Below are 16,417 nucleotides of genomic sequence, written 5' to 3'. Positions count from 1 at the left end.
ACACCGCCGGCCTACCAAAGAGAGAAATGCGCTCTGCATCTCACGGCCACCTTTCCAAAGATGGGGGACCTTCTGGACTATTAACTACCTTGGCTCCAAACAGGGCAAAGCAGTGCCTGCGGCTCGTATTTCTCCTTCCAAAACCCTCCCTTCTCCTCTCGCAACCCCACTCCAAGGGAAATGAATTTTCTTTTAGGGCACACGAAAAGTTCGGGAGCCACCTCAGGCAAGCATCTTCTTGAAACTGTCACCCTAACCACAAGCCTCCAAAATGGGGAGAAAAAGCTTGGTCAGATTGGACACCTGGCATTTCCAGCTTGCTTGAAATTTAAAGAGGGACCTATACAATTTGCTCCCTTCAAAAGCTGATCTATAAAAGTTCAAAGCATCCTTTTTTGGTGGGGGGAAAGCTCCTGTGTGTGGGGGGGTAAAGAATATTCACCCACCACAAAATACCCCCAAAAGCATGTTCAGTGGCAACCGGATTTTGATTTGATTGCAGTGGGGTGTGGATGGACAACTGGGGAGGCGGGGGGAGGAACGGAGGGCACGGCTGGCTGACCGGAACGAGGCACAAGAACACTTTGTGCTGCAACATTTTGTTGCAGATTGCACCTGACACAGTGGATCGCGAAGAGGGACTTCCTTGAGAAAGCTTTCAGCAACTGAACAAAGGAGGAGGTGCTAGGATCGGAAGGAGTGTGCAAAAAAGGAGAAGGAGATTTTGTGGCGTGGGGCCCAGTGGCACATCAAACCATCTCGTCCTTGTGGAAAGGGAGCTTCTGCCGCCTTGACACATCCTCGAAGTCAGGCACATCCCAGGAAGCGGCAGAGCTGTTTGCACCACAAAGGACCGACAGGCTCAAACTCACCGGAGGTCTTTTTCCCAGCCGAGGTCTGCCCGACGGTTGCCGCTCCTGGGGGCGTGGAGCCGGGAAGAGGCTGAGCCTTAAAAGAGCCCGCTGGAGGTCCCTGAAGGACACGAAACGGAAGAGTTTGGTCAAGAAATAGGCAGCCGCCAAGGGGGGGGGGTTAAACACCAGGCAGGTCCCACAACAATGGAGGGAAACGCGCAAGAACAGACACCGTCAGGGACCGTGGTCATTAGGAGCCGGAGCCAGAGAGAGAGAGAGAGAGAGAGAGAGACAGACAGACAGACGGAGGGGAGGGTGCGCCCTTGCTCTAATGTGCTACGCTGGAATGAACGCATGAGAAGGCAAAAAAACAGATGGAACATCTTGCCCTGCATATAGAAAGGAAGCAGCTCAGGTTAGAGAATTCTTCTTCATGGCATCCGGACCTCTGGCCATGGACGCCAAGTCCTGGAGCAGCGTTTCCAAACTGGGGCTTCTCCAAAGTTTTTGGGAATACCTCTGCCAGCCTTTCTGACTGGCGGCCCTAGAGGGTGGGGAGAGAGGGGAAGGCCGAAGCACCCTGGACAGAATGGGATTGCCCATGTCGGGGGGGGGGGGAAGGAAGAGAGAGCTACAGTCCTGGTTTGGGGACTATTTCGAGAGCCAGAATGAGGTGCAGGGGAAGGTGTCTCATTTCATCTCAAGAATCCCACCCCCTCTGGAAGCTTACGGGGACATTATTCTGCATTTTCAACGGCTAAGCACAAATTAAGGAAGGAAGAAGAAAGAAGAAAGGAGGAACGAAGAAGTCCCAAGTCTCGTTTGATCGAGAGAAACAAAACACAGTGCAATTGTACAAGGGGGGGAATTCAGCTCCCCGCCCCCCCAGGCAGCTGCCCTGCTTGTGGGAGAAAAAAGGGTGCATAAAAGGACCTTGGGCACCTCAACAGCCTTCAGTTTTTCTCTGCTTTGCTCTGTCAGCCTAACCTTCCAAAACAAGAGGGCCAGCCAAGGCTACAACCAGCTCAGCAGCCGCCTTGGCCGACGGAGGGATAAACAAGATGTCTGGGAGAAGACAAAACACAGATACGGGACGGGGTGTCGGGGCCAACAAAACCAGCAGATCAAGAACAGGATTCTTTGATTATTTTCCCCCCCACTGCTTGTGTACAACTGAAGTATTCAACGCAGGCCTATCATCTGTCTTTTGGCTAGAACGGTGCTTTTTTTGAGACCCACTAAACAGGCTATCGAAAAACACAGATGTGCGCACACACGATGCTCGCCCGAGGATGGTGTCAAGCCACAGACAATACCTGAGGGTCTTGATTTGTGACCACCATCGTCAGAACTTGGTGGACAGCTTGAGCGGCGGAGTGAGGCACCGACGACCTGGAAAAGTGTGGGGAGGAGAACATTAAAATCTAAACAACAAGAACATCAATAATAACGAAGAACTCTGTGAGAGCCACAGAGAACGCTACCCACAGACTCTCTGCATGATCCAGTGTTCTGCCTTTCCCCTTCCTCCAATCATTCTCTCGCGAGAAGGGAAATCAAGGGAAATGCCTTTTAGTTATTAGGAAAACAGGCACCAAACTGGCACTCATATGAATTTGTTCCCAGACTTATTAAATTAATCCGTGAAAGAATACTACATTAAAAAATCCACCTGCATCAAATTAAAAAAAAAAAAAAGAACAGCACCAGTAACAGCCTACACACAGCATGATATAAGCAACAGAGGAAAGCATTAAGGAGACTCTAAATGCTATTTGAAAGCGTAAGAGATCAGGGTGGGCATTGCTTGGGGCAGCCGAAACATTTATCACTGCTTCTGATTATAACCATGAAATCAAAATGGATCTCCCCGGATCCTGCAAGATGTAAGAACCTGTCGCCATGTTTTGCTACGCAAGGCTCGGATAAAAGCCCGGATGAAACTCCTTCTCATGAAACGGGAAGGTCAAAGTCAGTGGCCTGTATTTTTATGGCCGCAAGTTAAGAGTGAATCAAGAAAGCATCGGGCGGGCAAGTTAACTATGCCGCTGAACGTCACACGCTTGCTGTTTCTGAGCAAAGACGAGCAGGCGAATCGGCGGCCCCACTCTGGAGCTTTCAAAACATGCTGGCCCTTAACTGCCATCATTTCACTGGTAGCAATGGCCAGCTGTGGGATGATTGGAGTCGGAATACAAAAGGCCAGGAGGGCACGAAATTGCTCGAAGCAATTTCATGACGGAAAAGCCTTCGCTCACCCGATGACGGCAGAAACTGCCGGCGGAGAAGCGTTATTCTTGAGTTCTCGCACGTTCACCACCTGAAGGACATTCTTTAACGTCGACTCTGTCAAGGAAGTAACGACGGCTGCCGGGAAAGAAAAAAGAGGGGCCTGTCAACTCAACAGCGGCGGTCAATCCCCCACTGTGCGCGCACACACATGCACGTCATCCGGATATGCTCAACAACGAAGTATGTGCTGCGTTGAGGGAGTCACCGACGCGGAGCAATCAGTGCTTGGCCAAAACTATTTCAAGACTGCTGACGGGGGACACACGAGTTCCCCTCCGCCATGATCTGTTCTGGAACGGTTTCATCAACACCGCAGACTCCCTGCCAAGCCTCGCCTTCTTCTGTTGTGACTTAATTGCTCGATGCGCTCGAGCACCTTGTCGACCCACCGCAATGGAAAACGGCACGTTAAATAAACTTTCATGGGGAACAAGGCAGGCAACCTGAAACTCTCGTCACTCGCCGCACGCCCCTCCACCCCCGCTGCTGCCTGAAGCATCTGCCTCACATTGCCCAACGACCGGGCCGGCCGGGGCCCGTGTTTTCTAGCCAAAGCGCCACTTCACCTGGAGTCTGGTTCGCCATCTGTCTCCTCAGGGCTGCTTCTGCGGCTGCCTGAGGTGCCGGGAGGGTGACCGACGGCCCGGGCGCTCCATGCTTCACCGTCTTGGTTGCCAACATGGTGCTGTCCGCCCCCTGGGGGATGATTTTCGGGGTGGCTGCTGAGAGGAAGGGCAGGGGGAAGGGAAGAGTCACACACCTCATTCAAGAAGCAAATGATGGAAATCTGAGTCTCATGTCCTGAACCAACCACGACCAGGGTGGGTATCCACAAGAGAGCCAGACCGGAAGAGACTAGAGTTCAAATCCTACACCTCACTGGCAGTTTTTCAGCTGATTCTAACGTCTTACCTTGATCTACCTCACAGGGTTGTTGTGCAGATAAAATGGGAGTGGTGTAGGAGGGGAAAAGCTGGATGTAGGAGTAACGCAGGGGGTTGGCAAGCCTCCAGACGTCTGGGGGCGCCACCTGCATATCCAAAGGCCTCAGAAGGCTGGTCCCACCCTCAATCCGCCCCTGATCTTTTCCAAAACGGTTCCCTGAACTGAAAAAAAGCCCTCCTGCACAATCTAGTGATCTCTGTTTGAAGGCTGGAGTCATCGGGGAAGGTATTAACCCTGTCACCAGCCAGGAGAGACAGTAGACTGAACACGACATAGCTTGAATCCCGCCCGTCCCCTTTCGCTCCAAGTGCGAATTGGATTAACCCCTATCCGGATGGCTCATTCCTGCAGACCGAAAATTCGGAGAACGAAATATCAAGTGACAACATACTAGCAGGCCAAACAGCTGGCTCCTGAAAACCTCTCCCAGGTCAAAAAGTAATAATAATAATAAAATTTTGCTGCATGATATGATGAACTATTTGTTGGGAACCTGAAAACAAGCCCCCCCCCAAGGCCTGCAGGCAATGTTTGTGATTATTACAACTATACATTCCCGAGAAGAAAGGAAGGGGTCCTCTGAGGACACTCACAGTAATTATTCTGCTACACCAACATCTCTGCAAACTGTGCTACACAATTTCCACTTCCGTTCCAACAGACGTATTAATCCAGTAAATGGATCAAGGCAGGCTGCTGAAAACGCTCTCCCCGACTCTCCCCATTAGGTGCGAACAGCCCTTGAGATTCACACAGCATCGCAACCCCCCCCCCTTTTTTTAAACAGCCACTCTAAGATTTTCAGTTAGGACCACGTGAAATTAAACAACAGTTTAAGATGTTCCAGTCTCCAGCAAAATCCCTGTTGCCAGGATCCTGCCTGAAATCCTGAAGAGATTCTCCTGCCAATCAGAGGCATTGGTCGATACTCAGTCTGGATGGATTAGGATCAATATAAGGAGGATTTTTACATTCCTAGCTACTTAATGCCTCTTGATTGGCTAGGAGTCCTACATCTAAAAGCACCTTTGGCTTCTCAACCATAAAACCTGGCTTTTTTTTAAAAGCCCAAAACAAAATCCTAATGACATAGGATGTAAGAAAATCGAGTTACGAAAACATAAGGAAAGTGCCGTGTTGGAAGAAACTGGGAATCTGATTCTCCTCTCCCATAAAATGGAGAACGACCGTTCTACAACAGGACTCACTTAAAGCTCCCGCCGGGATCTGGGGCTTGCCGAGAGGAAGGGGCTGCGACATCAGCCCAGGCTGAATCGAGGGGGTCCGGACCACGGGGGCGTGGCGGGGCACGGGGAGGGGGGCCACGTCCTCCTGCTCCTCGCGATCGGCGATTTGAACCAGGTCCTCGTTCTCCAAGGACGGGGCGGCCGAAGAGGCAGAGCTGACCTCGTCCAGGTCTTCGTCGTATCTCAGAGACAGGAAGGCCGACTGGCTGAGGCTGGCTGCCAAGGACGGGAGAAAAGGAGAAAATTTTTCAACATCCGTGGGGGGGGGGCTTGGAACTGGTCCCCTGAAGATACCGGGGGTGAGGTGGGGTGGGGTGGGTCTGTCCCGACTATATCTTTAGGAACATTCTGAAAAACACCACGGGGTACCTGGTGCAGTTGACCTTACAGGGGGCACCTTCCTCTTCGACAGGAAATTCCTTAGCTGTGACTGCTTCACCGAGGACAGTTTAGCTGGAAAAAAAAAGAAAATGGGAAAATCAACTGAGCAAGAAAAATTATAACCTGTCAGACGTAATCTGTACAGAACGTCTTACAATCTTGCAGCTGGTCAGCTTCAAGGACTCCTTCACATCCATCCGTCTGGAGACTGGCGAAGCTAAAGGCTAGCAGACAAGACCTTTCCGAATGGCAAACCCGAGTGGGCCAAGGGACCCCCCCCGCCAGACCGCGATGGAATACATTCCCCCACACTGACCAGCCCCCAGACGGAAGCAGAAATCTTATGCTCAGCCATTTTCAAAAATTTACAAAGGACTCAATCATGCACCTTTATGAAGGATTTGAAAAGGAGGCTTGAAAAGCCGTCCTTGACCGTCCGTCATGGACCATGGTGGACTTAACCGTGTGCAGCAACTTGACTGTCGCCGGACATGGAGGAACGACCGAGTACAGAGGCAGGCCTTCCTTCCCTCCTGCAGAAACCTCTGGGTTTAGGGACTCTGCCCATGAAGAATAAGGGCAGCCACCGGCAGCGCTTTTCAAAATAGGCTGCTTTGCCCAGGAAGGCAGCCAGGACTGCCTTTACTACCCCACGCGTGCATCTCTAAATAATGTAACTAACTAGTGATAAACTAAAATTCCAAAGGGTACCAAGTTACTGGCTAGTTTCTTTAGTCCTTCCTCCCCAATGGGCTCGCTTGTTGCTGTGAGGTGCTGTCAAGCTGCCTTAGACTCACAGCTTAAATCCGAAGCGACTGGAGAGGGGAGACGAGAACCGCCTCCCGCCCTGAGTGGGTTCATAATCCAGACAGGCAGAGGAGGGCACATGGATGCACAAACGCGGGCACGTGAATATACAGGGACTGCACCACAGGGTCCCACTGCTGAGTTACCTGACGATTTGGGCGACGCTTTACTGCAAGACTCCAGAGTGGCTTTGGTCAAGGCATTGCTCAGGGTCTCCAATTCGCTGTCAAGGCTGAATCGAGGACAGGTGGGTCGTAGCAGCACCGGGGGCGGGGGGGGAGAGAGGGAGAAGAAATTCATTCATTCATTCTTTTATTCATTCATTTGATTTCTATACCACCCATCTGACAAAACACACACTCTGGGCGGCTCACAGCGGACAGTAACAAATAAAACCGCACAGATACGACCAAAAGCCTATTGAAAGGGAGGGGCAGGATCTGTTCTCTGTCACCCCAGAGTGCGGGACACGTCATCATGGGCTCAAGCTCCAGGAAGCCAGATTTAGGCTGAATATCAGGGAAAAACTTCTTAACTGTTAGAGCAGTATGACAAGGGAACCCATGACCTCACGGGGAGGTGGTGAGCGCTCCAACGTTGGAGGCCTTCAAGAGGAAACTAAAGAAACCCATCTGTCACGTCTGCTTTGATTTGGGTTCCTGTCTTGAGCAGGGGTTTGGACTCAATGGCCTTCTAGGCCCCTTTCCAAGGTTTTCCAGGTAGAGGATACTCAAGAAGTGGCTGGCCCTTCCCTTCCTCTAGAGGGCAGCCTTGGGACGGTGCCGCTGGCCCAAGGCTACCCAGGCTGGCTTTTCTCCCAGGAGGCCCAGCGGGGGTAATCAAACTCCTAACCTTTGGCTCCACAGCCAGAGACTTAACAACTTTGCCCGCTTTGAGGTGGGGCAACAAGACAGCTTCCCAGAACTCGCTGGGGACACGTACCCACCTTTGCACGCTGCTGTGGGGGGAGGAGGAGAGGGGAGCCGAGAGATGCCAGGGGGAAGTCTGGTTGTACAAGCGGAGCTCCTGCAGGCTGTCCACCAAGTGCTTCAGCCTCTTCCTCTGCTGGTTGATGATCTCCCGATTGTTCGTGAGGGCACTGAAAAGAGTCTCCCGCTCTGGGACCATTAAGCGCCTAGTCAAATATATAGATGGACACGGAGGGAGAATCAAAACTTAACTTTTGGCAGCAAGAGACAAGAGGCGAAGGGTGGTGCCCTTGGACTACTGTGCAGCTGGACCAAGGCAACCCAGGCTGGTGTAAACTTTCTTCTGCCAACAAAAGGCATTTTTCATGAAGTTTTCCACCGGAACACCTAGCTTAGAACTCAGAAGAGGGAACGATATCTAACCCTAGCTACTTCAATCAGGTTTCAGGAAGTGTGACTGAGATAGCTTCTTATTTTGATACAGATTTCTTCCCTCAGGCTTGCAACCCTTCTGCTTGTGTATACTGGCCAGGTCTAGCCTTCATGACTGGGCAAAAAGGGGAAATTATAGTCAATGGAAGACTGCCCAGTTGGATCCCGCAAATAGAAAAGTGCAGATGCCAAGCTGCTTAGTCATGTTATAGCTAATCAAGCCAAGATATGAGCAGAGGAACACAGCCTTTAAGTGAAACTTATCTTAACACACCTCTAATGGTACACAAGGGGCTCAGCCTCGTGCAGACACTTCGATATGCCAGCTGGACTTACAAGGGTCTTGTACCTGCCGATCCACTTCCTGATACCAGACCTTATTCACCCAAAGGTCAAGCCACTTACTTCTGCTTCTTCTGCTGCTCCAGATGACGATCCCATTCTAAATCAAGCACATCGTTCACGTCCTGAACAGCAAATTTCACGTACTGGTGCAAGCGGCGGATTTCCTGCCCAAACAAGAGAAGATTTCACTGCACAGCAACCTTTTAAGGGACCTCCTAAAGAGTTTGCTGGTTCACCAAAACTGTGGCCGTAAGGGCAACTGAGTGGTGGATTTCCACGTCTTGCTGGCTATCCTTTTCCTTGGGGCGGGTGGGAGAAATAAGTGCTTCCCTCAGCTTGTCCAGTCCTTGCAGGATTCTAACAGGTGTGGCTTTCCTGGATGTCTAGGTTGGCCCTAAAACCATAAAGCAATTTCTCCAAAACAGGGATGGGTGGGTGGGGTTGCAAGACCCCTCACAAAAAAGCAAGTACTTAGAAAGCGGGGGGGGGGGGGAATTAAGAGACCTATTTTTAGCCCTCTCGCTGCTGTTTTAATTACGGCTTCTGCACAGAGGACGCATCCCATATTATCCGTATGCATCCAAGCTGAGTCAATTATATCAGAGCACCAGGGCTCCGTTCGATCTCTGGCGCAAGAGGGGAGGAATAACTTGTTTAATTCTGACCCCCCCCCTCCATCCACCCCACAGGGCATCCTGCTCTCCATCTCATTCCAAAGCCCGTTTTCCACACCGGCAGGCACTTCCGCCTGCGAGGCAGTCTTTACGAGCCCATCTGGCTTTAAGCTTTGCCATCCATGAAATTAACTGCAACCGCTCCATTCCTTATGAGTCATTGTGTTGGAACAGCAACAGCACAGCGGCTGGGTGACAATAAAGCCATCTCCAGCGCCGGTTTAAGGAAAATGGACTTAAGTTTTTAAAGTGACATTTCCTAAAAAGAACTCTGCCTTCCACAACTCAAGGTTTTCCAGTCCAACAAAACCCCGCAGGCCACACATACCCTTAATACCCGTGAGCTGTATTAATCAAAGAGCCTCAGATAAAAGAAATACCTGAAGCTGGGCTTCGCTCTTGGGGTCCAAGGGCTTCTTATAGAGGAGGTGTAAATACTCGGAGTTGTGAGCCCGCTCATTCTTCTCTCTTGCGTCTTCCACCCCGGCATAGCCCTCCAGCAGGCTTGTCTTCAGGAGGCTGATGTCTCCATGAAGTGACTACAAGCAAGAGATTTTTTTTTTAAAAGTGAGGAAAGTCCACCAAACGACGGTGAATTTCTCTGTCAAAGCAAATAATGTGGCTTTCCACAGAAACAGCGGACTGCTGTGGATCAAGAATGTAGAGACTAAGCTGGCATTCACTCCAGTGGCGTATCAGGATGGGATTTTTCGGGGGGGGGGGAACACCACCCTGCTGACATCAGAACCTTCACAGTAGTGCACATGTAAGAAACGAGGAAAACCATGACCCAAATCAATGGGAAGGAGAGTTTGAAAATCTATGACAAAATACATCAAAATGTTCCTCACCCCACTATGCAGGGCTTAGAGAATGATATTTTTTTTTCCTGCCACAGACTTTCCCCGAACTCCACTCGCATGGCATCCTCTCGACATAATGAAACACAAACCACTGACGGCAGTTCAGACCCCTCAGGGAGGAACTGAATGCACTTCACCGTTCTGCCTTCCCTGCTCCTCCGCCCCAGAAGCCTCTCACCTCAGTGGTCTCCTTGATCTCCAAGAGGAAGGTGTGAAGGTCGTTGGACTCCGTCCTCAGCATCTTCTTCTCCTCCTCTGTGCCCACCTGGAAAGAGGCCTTCGACGTCCTCCCTTTCAACTCTTCCATCTCCTTCTGGAAGTGTGCGATCTGTGGAGGCAAGCCCGGCTTGTTTAGCTTTTCAGATGCAACTTGAGAAGCAAGGGGGGGCCTGTCTCCCTAGGAATATTTTAAGGCAACCAGCGGAAAGGGGGGGGAAAAACAGGCCTGTGCTTCATCGCTTGCCCACAGCGTTCGAAATGAACCCGATACTGTTGAAACGAGGTCCAATTTCCTACCCAACTGATTCTAATCAAGAGAGGCACATTCTTTTTTTCATCCCTGAATTCAAAGGGGAGGTTAAATGCCATTCACACACCCAAGCCAAGTTGGGATTGTGGAAAAAAATAAGAATTAACCCCACCAGGACGAGTCTGATTCCCTCCATTATTCCACGTGTCCTTTCTCCCCTGAACGAGGCGCTCTCAGAGTGCCGCGCCGACTCTCACGGAGCGGCACAACAGGCAGGCTCCTCTGCCGGAAGAAGATTCTGCTGCGTCTCTGGTACCAGGAACGGCTGAACAAGCTGAACGTAACTGATGCAAAAAATTCTTACTGGGCAGAGGCACCGTCGTGGCTTCTTCCTCACCCATCCTTAAGGAGCAGCCTTGGTCAGTATCGGACCACGCTGACCTCCATTGCCAGCTCTGGGCGGCTTCCTCTAAACTAAAGACTTGAATTTACTCTTGGTTCCTTGCACTGCATGAGCTGTTTTTACTTGGCAAACTCCTTGCTGACTACTGCACTTGATTCCAGTTTTGAAATTTCTAACCACTGGCCAGAAGACGCTTCAAAAGATGACCAAAGTGTCTCTCTCACCTCCTCTCTGATCCCTGCAATGACAGGATCTGAATCTGTCCACTGATGAAGCGGCTTCTCTGTCCCAGCACTCAGAGGTGGTTGACGGGCCTGGGAAGAACAAAGTTTCAAAAAAGGGGAAGAAGGGGAAAAACCCTGCCCGATGCAGAATTTTTTAGGATTGAATGTTTTGGGCCAGCAAAGATTAAAGGCAGAAAACATTCTCAATGTTAATGGTTAACATTAAGGCGAGAGTAACTCGTAACATCTTTTCGCATTCACCTAAGACTACAACAGCAACAACAAATCCAGTTTGCCCCTTACCTGGGAAGAACCTGATTTGGACACAGCTGGAGAAACCTTGGATGTTTTTTGGAGCACGAAAGCCGAGGGAACGTTCTGAGAGGAACGGACCGCTGGATTCCAAAACATAAAAGCAAAAAGATCAGGATTTTGGAAGCTGAAACATAAGGTCAGAGGCTAAGCCCTTGAGGCAATTCCTTGTTCTGTTGCACCAACACAAGACGGGCACTGCGGTATGGACGCTGAAAGCCCAGAGCAATATTCTGTCAGAGAGAAGGCAGACCCTCTGAAGAGTTCTGAAGGTACACGTGAATGCCCTGGGCTGACGGGCTCATAGCACGGCAGCAATCATATCTGTCTGGCCCTGAAGAAATAACTCGTCAGTGAAAGTTGCAGACTGAATTTTCATCTCCCTAAAAGCTTCTAGTCTTCAGCAACAGCTTTTTTTTAAAAAGGAACCGACACATTTAATGCTTTTTTTTTTTTTTTTTACAAAAGGCAAGCAAAAAAGAAGGAACCTACTAGCAGAAGATACTGGAGTGGAAGTCTTTATCGGTGCAGCTGGAGAGGAGAGCAGAACAGTCTGGATCTGAGGTCCTGTAGAGGCCGGCTTTGCAGCCGGAGAGAAGGAGAACATGGCGGCGCTTTGGCCAGCGGTGATGGCGGTGGTGACGGGAGCAGACGATTCCAGAGCTGTGAACCTCAGAGAGGAAGGGCAAGAAGCAAAGACTAAGGCATGTTTCACCTGGTAGGGATAAGGAGGCTTCCACCTGCTCTCAGGGAGGACTGCCCGCCCCCCGCGGTCACCCATCTCAGACCATCTCGTTCGAGGCTCCGGCAACACGTGAGCAATTGGCTAGATTGTCAAGAGGCAAGGATCTAGGCCTTGCCCATTGAACCACAGAGCAAACGGCCTCCACTAGGAGAGTGCTCTGGCCAGTAGGGGAGCGGCTGCATCTCCCCGGCAGAGCAAAAAAACCCGCAGGACGCTCCGCGTGGGGTCGCCCTCACAGCTGGGTCTGAGTGTTGTGGCAGAATATGCAGCAGCCACTGCCAAAAAGAGGAGAGCAAGTTTGTGTTTTTGGGGCGCCTCGGGAATTTTCGGAGCCGTAGTCCAAAAACACAGAGCTGCACACCCCTGACAGACTCCCCTCCAAGTCCCAGCCAGGCTTGACCTTGTGCACCTCCTCCAATTAAATCAGGTGGTACAGAATCTGAGCACCTCAGGAGGAGGGCGGTCAGGCAGGTAACTATCGGTACTCTGCAGGAGAAAAGGTGAGCGAACGACCTTCTGTGATAGAACAATGCAAGCTTGCTTTTTGCCAACTGGGTCACAAACTAATGGTTTTTAACTAAGAGATTCTGACTAAACATTAGAGAGAACGTCCTGATGCTAAGATCTGCTTGACAGGGGAAAAGACCGGGATCTTTTTCATCTGAGATCACTGAGCTGTGGATTCTAGGGGCCCAATTCCAACCCGACAAAACCCGATGACACTACGACCCAGCCACTTCTTCAAAACGGCAACCCATCACTTGGGCAAGGCTGCTCAAACGGAGGACTTACTTTTCGCTGAGGTTAACCTTGACGGAGGAAGCCGAAGGGGTAAAACTTTGTTTTGGCCCAACAGGAGCGGCAGAGGCCGGAGGACCCGCTGGGCTTTCTGCGCTGGTTTTGAAAACCCCAGAGCCGAACGAGAATGAGGCGGCAGAGCCTGGCATGGGACCGGCCGAGGGTGCCGGCGTTTGGGGCACTTTGGAGGCAGCCGACGAGGAGAAGACGGCTGCTCCGCTTAGATGGGAAGCCGGCGGAGGCGGCTTGGAAGTGTCTGGTGGGAACGGATAGGGCTGAGAGGAATCCCCAGCAGACCCGGTCGCTTTCAAATCGTTGGACGAAAAGGAGAAGGCAGTTGCTCCAGTGCCTGACGCTGAAGCTGCAGCCGGAGGAGCAGCAGCTGGCGGGGCCGTTTCCACTTTTGAAGGAGTAGCAGGAGAGGCTGAAGCGGGAGGCGTACTTCCTGGGGTGAGAGGATCAAAAGAAAGCAACCGGAGATTACTTGATGACCCTTAAGATGCTTTGTAGCTGGAAAAGCGGCATGTGCCGAGGTGATTGTGAACGTCGCGTCAAAGCAAGGTGGCTTAAGGGTGGGAGAAGCTGGGATGAAGATGCAATGGGAACGCAGTGAGGCGCCATTGTATTACTCATTGTGCAGCTTGTTGCATTAACACAAAGTGCCAATTCTAATTATTTTAACATGGCATATTGACCGTGTTATTTCCAAGTTCAGAAAGCGGCAGCAAGAGAGTCATGTACACGCTGCCTCACGTTCAACAAATGAAAGGTAGGACAGAAAGATAACAAATAAAAGGAACAACAATACCCACAGATTAAAGTTATGGCAAATGGAGCGCTTTTTGGTAACCTTGAGAGCCTGCCAAGGGCAGAATTCAGCTGACTTGAGGGAGAAATCTGTACACGCGAGTATTTACGTATATATAAAAATGTGTTTATAGGCACACACGCATAGACACACACACACACACACACATCAGAGCTACGACAGACAGGGCAACGTAGAAACAGAAAACATTGGCTTAAAACACAGGAGAGAGGCCCTCTGCCTGGTAAGCCAGCCCGACCTACATGACCCCGCCTGCCCAAAGGCCGAGGCTCAATCGATACCGCAATTTCCTAAGTCAAGTTGCTTTTAATTGAGCTGGGAAGAGCTGCCGGAAGACCTCGCGCCACCTCCATCGATTATGGAAGCGAGCGTGTCGGCCTGAATCGAACAGCCTGCCTGGAAGCGAGCCGGCTGGCACTGGGGAAGGAGGAAGGCGCCTGTGTGAGATGGAGGGATTCTCTAACCAACGGGAAGTGTAAGGGCAGGGACAGGAAAGGTGGCGGCCATCGCAGGCAAGGTCCAACAGATGGGTTTTATAATCCACAAATAGTTCTTGTCGTCTCCTGCGCTCCAAGGACGAAGACCTTTCAGGTTATTACCAGCATCGCAAAAGTTTCTTTCCGCTGCTGTCTGTACCCTAGCCTTCACATGAATAAGCAGCTCTTTTGTTATTAGGACGAACCAGCACTTACCCGCTGACTTCGCCCCTCTGTCCCCTTCTGCAGACAGAGGTTCGGGTGGCGTAAGGAGAGACCGAACACCAGGGTTTTGATTGACCATGAAAAAGGGGCACAGGACGCCATCCGTCGACAACAGGAGCAGGACCGGAGCGGGATCCAGAGTCTTCTCCTCACCTGTGAGAAAAATCACAGAAAGGCAGAAAGATTTTATTTCTTTATTAAGTCACCCTTAAAATACAAAACTGGGAAAGGACCAGGAAGCTAGCCTGGGATTTGGGAGATGTGAGTTCTAGTCTCCACTGAGCTGCGAAATTCACCAGGTGATCTAGTTACATTAGGACCCCCATATCAGTGTGTGTGTGTGTGGGGGGGGTTGGTTCCGAAGCCCCCCACTCTCCCACACAGATTATAGCAAACACTATTTTAACAATGAAACCTATACACAGCAGGGTCTCTGACTCCCTCTAGTGGCCAGTTCTGGTCACTTCATCTTCAGAAATAGATATTTCTAGGATTTTTTCTTTTAATACCTCTTAACATTTTCAGACCCTGGATAAGTGAATCAGCAGATACTGATCCCACAGGTAAAGGGGATGCGCTGTACTTAAAAACAATTATGTGGTAAACCAAATGAACAGTACAAAACTAAAGCCACGGTCAAATACAGCATCCCAGGACAAAGAAGAGCCGGGGGGGCAGCTTGACCTCTTGTGGCAGGGAGTTCCAGAGTCCGGGAGGAGCCACAGAGAAGACCTCCTCTTCCATGTCTGCCCACCAAGTGTGTGACATACTTACTGATAGTTATGGGCATGTTGTTCGTGTAATCGACGGCCAGGCCGACCGGCAAAGTGTCGTCGCTCTTCTCTGTGACGGGCAGCTCTGCCCGGCTTGAGTCTTCCAGCACCCACAGCTCCCAGTTGTTCTGAAAGAGGATCATTTTTAATTGGTTCCTGTTCTTTGGTCACCTTCGGTGTCTCAGCGGCAGCAAAGTCGTTTGGTCAGAGATTACAAAACAGATCCGCCAAAGGCTACCTGATCTCCTTGTCTTGCAAGGATGCTGACTTCTGCGGAAGCAGCCGAGGCGGCCAGGATCAGGTCCCTAAGAAACAAGAGAAACACACACACATGCCCAACTGCTGAAACAGCGTGAAGAACAAACAATGAACTAATAACCAAAACATGACAATCTCGCTGTAAACGTTTCCTGAACATTGTGCCCTGCACGGTCACCATCGCACTGACTTCCCTTGTGCAAATACGAAAATGATTTGGACAGCCCTGGAAAGCCAATGGGGTTTTATTGCTACTCAAGACCACTTACCAATCTTCGACATAGTTCAGGAAGTAGTGGTGCTGCCGCTCTGTGCAGCTGCCGTAGCAGGGCTCCATAAAATTAACGAACATCTCGGGCCTCTTCTCTTCCTTTTTCTGAAAAGCAGGACGGGACGGGAAAGGGCCTGTGAAGAGGCTTCCCACACACACACACACACACACACACACACATACACGTCAGAGGCAACATAGGGAGACAAACAAGGGCCCTCGTAGGTCGCCAAGGGACAAGGCGCGTCGGTTGCTAAAAAACCGAAACCCCTTACAATGTCCGAAGAGTGAAGCCAGCCTTAGGAGAAAGCCTTGTGCTTTCACTCTCCGACAAGACTGGACGACCAGACCCCTCTCCGCTGGGATTCCACTTTGTCAGGTGGCCCTTCAGCGAGCTGGAAGAAACTCGGGAAGGGTAACAACGAGCCAGCAAACAACTGGAAGCCACCCACAGTACAACAGACACGCACAGCGGACGGGGCCTTTCCCTGGCCACGCGCCATTTACGTACCGGAAGGAGAGCCACCACCACTTCGGGGGCGGTCTCCAAAGTGCCGTCGGCCGCCGCATACACGATCATGAAGACGTAGGTGCCAATCCACAAGACGTCCAAGACTAGAAATGAGAAGTGGAAGCAAAGGAGCCCAATTTTCACAAGTTATTTTACCAGCCCAACAAAGCCCCCCACCCCAACAAAAGGGAATGCGATACCTTTGACAGGATTGTCCGAATCATAGAAGGGAGGGCACGGAATAGTCTTCTTTTCCTGTAGGTTCTGAAACACAGAACGAAGAGGGTGCTTAAGATTACGGGAACAAGAAAGCAATGTGCGCTGCTTATTTCCTACTCCATTGCACTTAAAAGC

The 16,417-nt window shown here is 50.8% G+C and overlaps 1 protein-coding gene across 4 annotated transcripts in view; it reads right to left on the bottom strand.

Annotated features, from left to right (window-relative positions):
- Positions 1-16,417, bottom strand: part of NUP214 (nucleoporin 214) — a 32,634-nt gene that overhangs the window by 11,761 nt on the left and 4,456 nt on the right. For 3 of the 4 annotated variants that reach the window (XM_020794890.3, XM_072984970.2, XM_072984969.2), the window contains exons 6-26: positions 16,264-16,327; positions 16,064-16,167; positions 15,551-15,657; positions 15,262-15,328; positions 15,025-15,151; positions 14,242-14,403; positions 12,715-13,165; positions 11,670-11,848; positions 11,169-11,260; positions 10,866-10,955; positions 9,948-10,097; positions 9,287-9,445; positions 8,293-8,396; positions 7,473-7,661; positions 6,673-6,758; positions 5,708-5,791; positions 5,300-5,554; positions 3,713-3,868; positions 3,113-3,221; positions 2,171-2,246; positions 873-972 (exon numbers count right to left, since the gene is read on the bottom strand). In XM_020794890.3, the coding sequence (XP_020650549.3) occupies positions 873-972; positions 2,171-2,246; positions 3,113-3,221; positions 3,713-3,868; positions 5,300-5,554; positions 5,708-5,791; positions 6,673-6,758; positions 7,473-7,661; positions 8,293-8,396; positions 9,287-9,445; positions 9,948-10,097; positions 10,866-10,955; positions 11,169-11,260; positions 11,670-11,848; positions 12,715-13,165; positions 14,242-14,403; positions 15,025-15,151; positions 15,262-15,328; positions 15,551-15,657; positions 16,064-16,167; positions 16,264-16,327 (2,911 nt within the window). The remainder of the gene's footprint in view (positions 1-872; positions 973-2,170; positions 2,247-3,112; positions 3,222-3,712; positions 3,869-5,299; positions 5,555-5,707; positions 5,792-6,672; positions 6,759-7,472; positions 7,662-8,292; positions 8,397-9,286; positions 9,446-9,947; positions 10,098-10,865; positions 10,956-11,168; positions 11,261-11,669; positions 11,849-12,714; positions 13,166-14,241; positions 14,404-15,024; positions 15,152-15,261; positions 15,329-15,550; positions 15,658-16,063; positions 16,168-16,263; positions 16,328-16,417) is intronic. The other variant, XM_020794893.3, reaches the window with a different exon arrangement.

Source organism: Pogona vitticeps, chromosome ZW-PAR (assembly GCF_051106095.1).
Source record: "Pogona vitticeps strain Pit_001003342236 chromosome ZW-PAR, PviZW2.1, whole genome shotgun sequence".
Lineage (NCBI taxonomy): Eukaryota > Metazoa > Chordata > Lepidosauria > Squamata > Agamidae > Pogona > Pogona vitticeps.
This window is presented reverse-complemented; position numbering and strand designations above follow the sequence as displayed.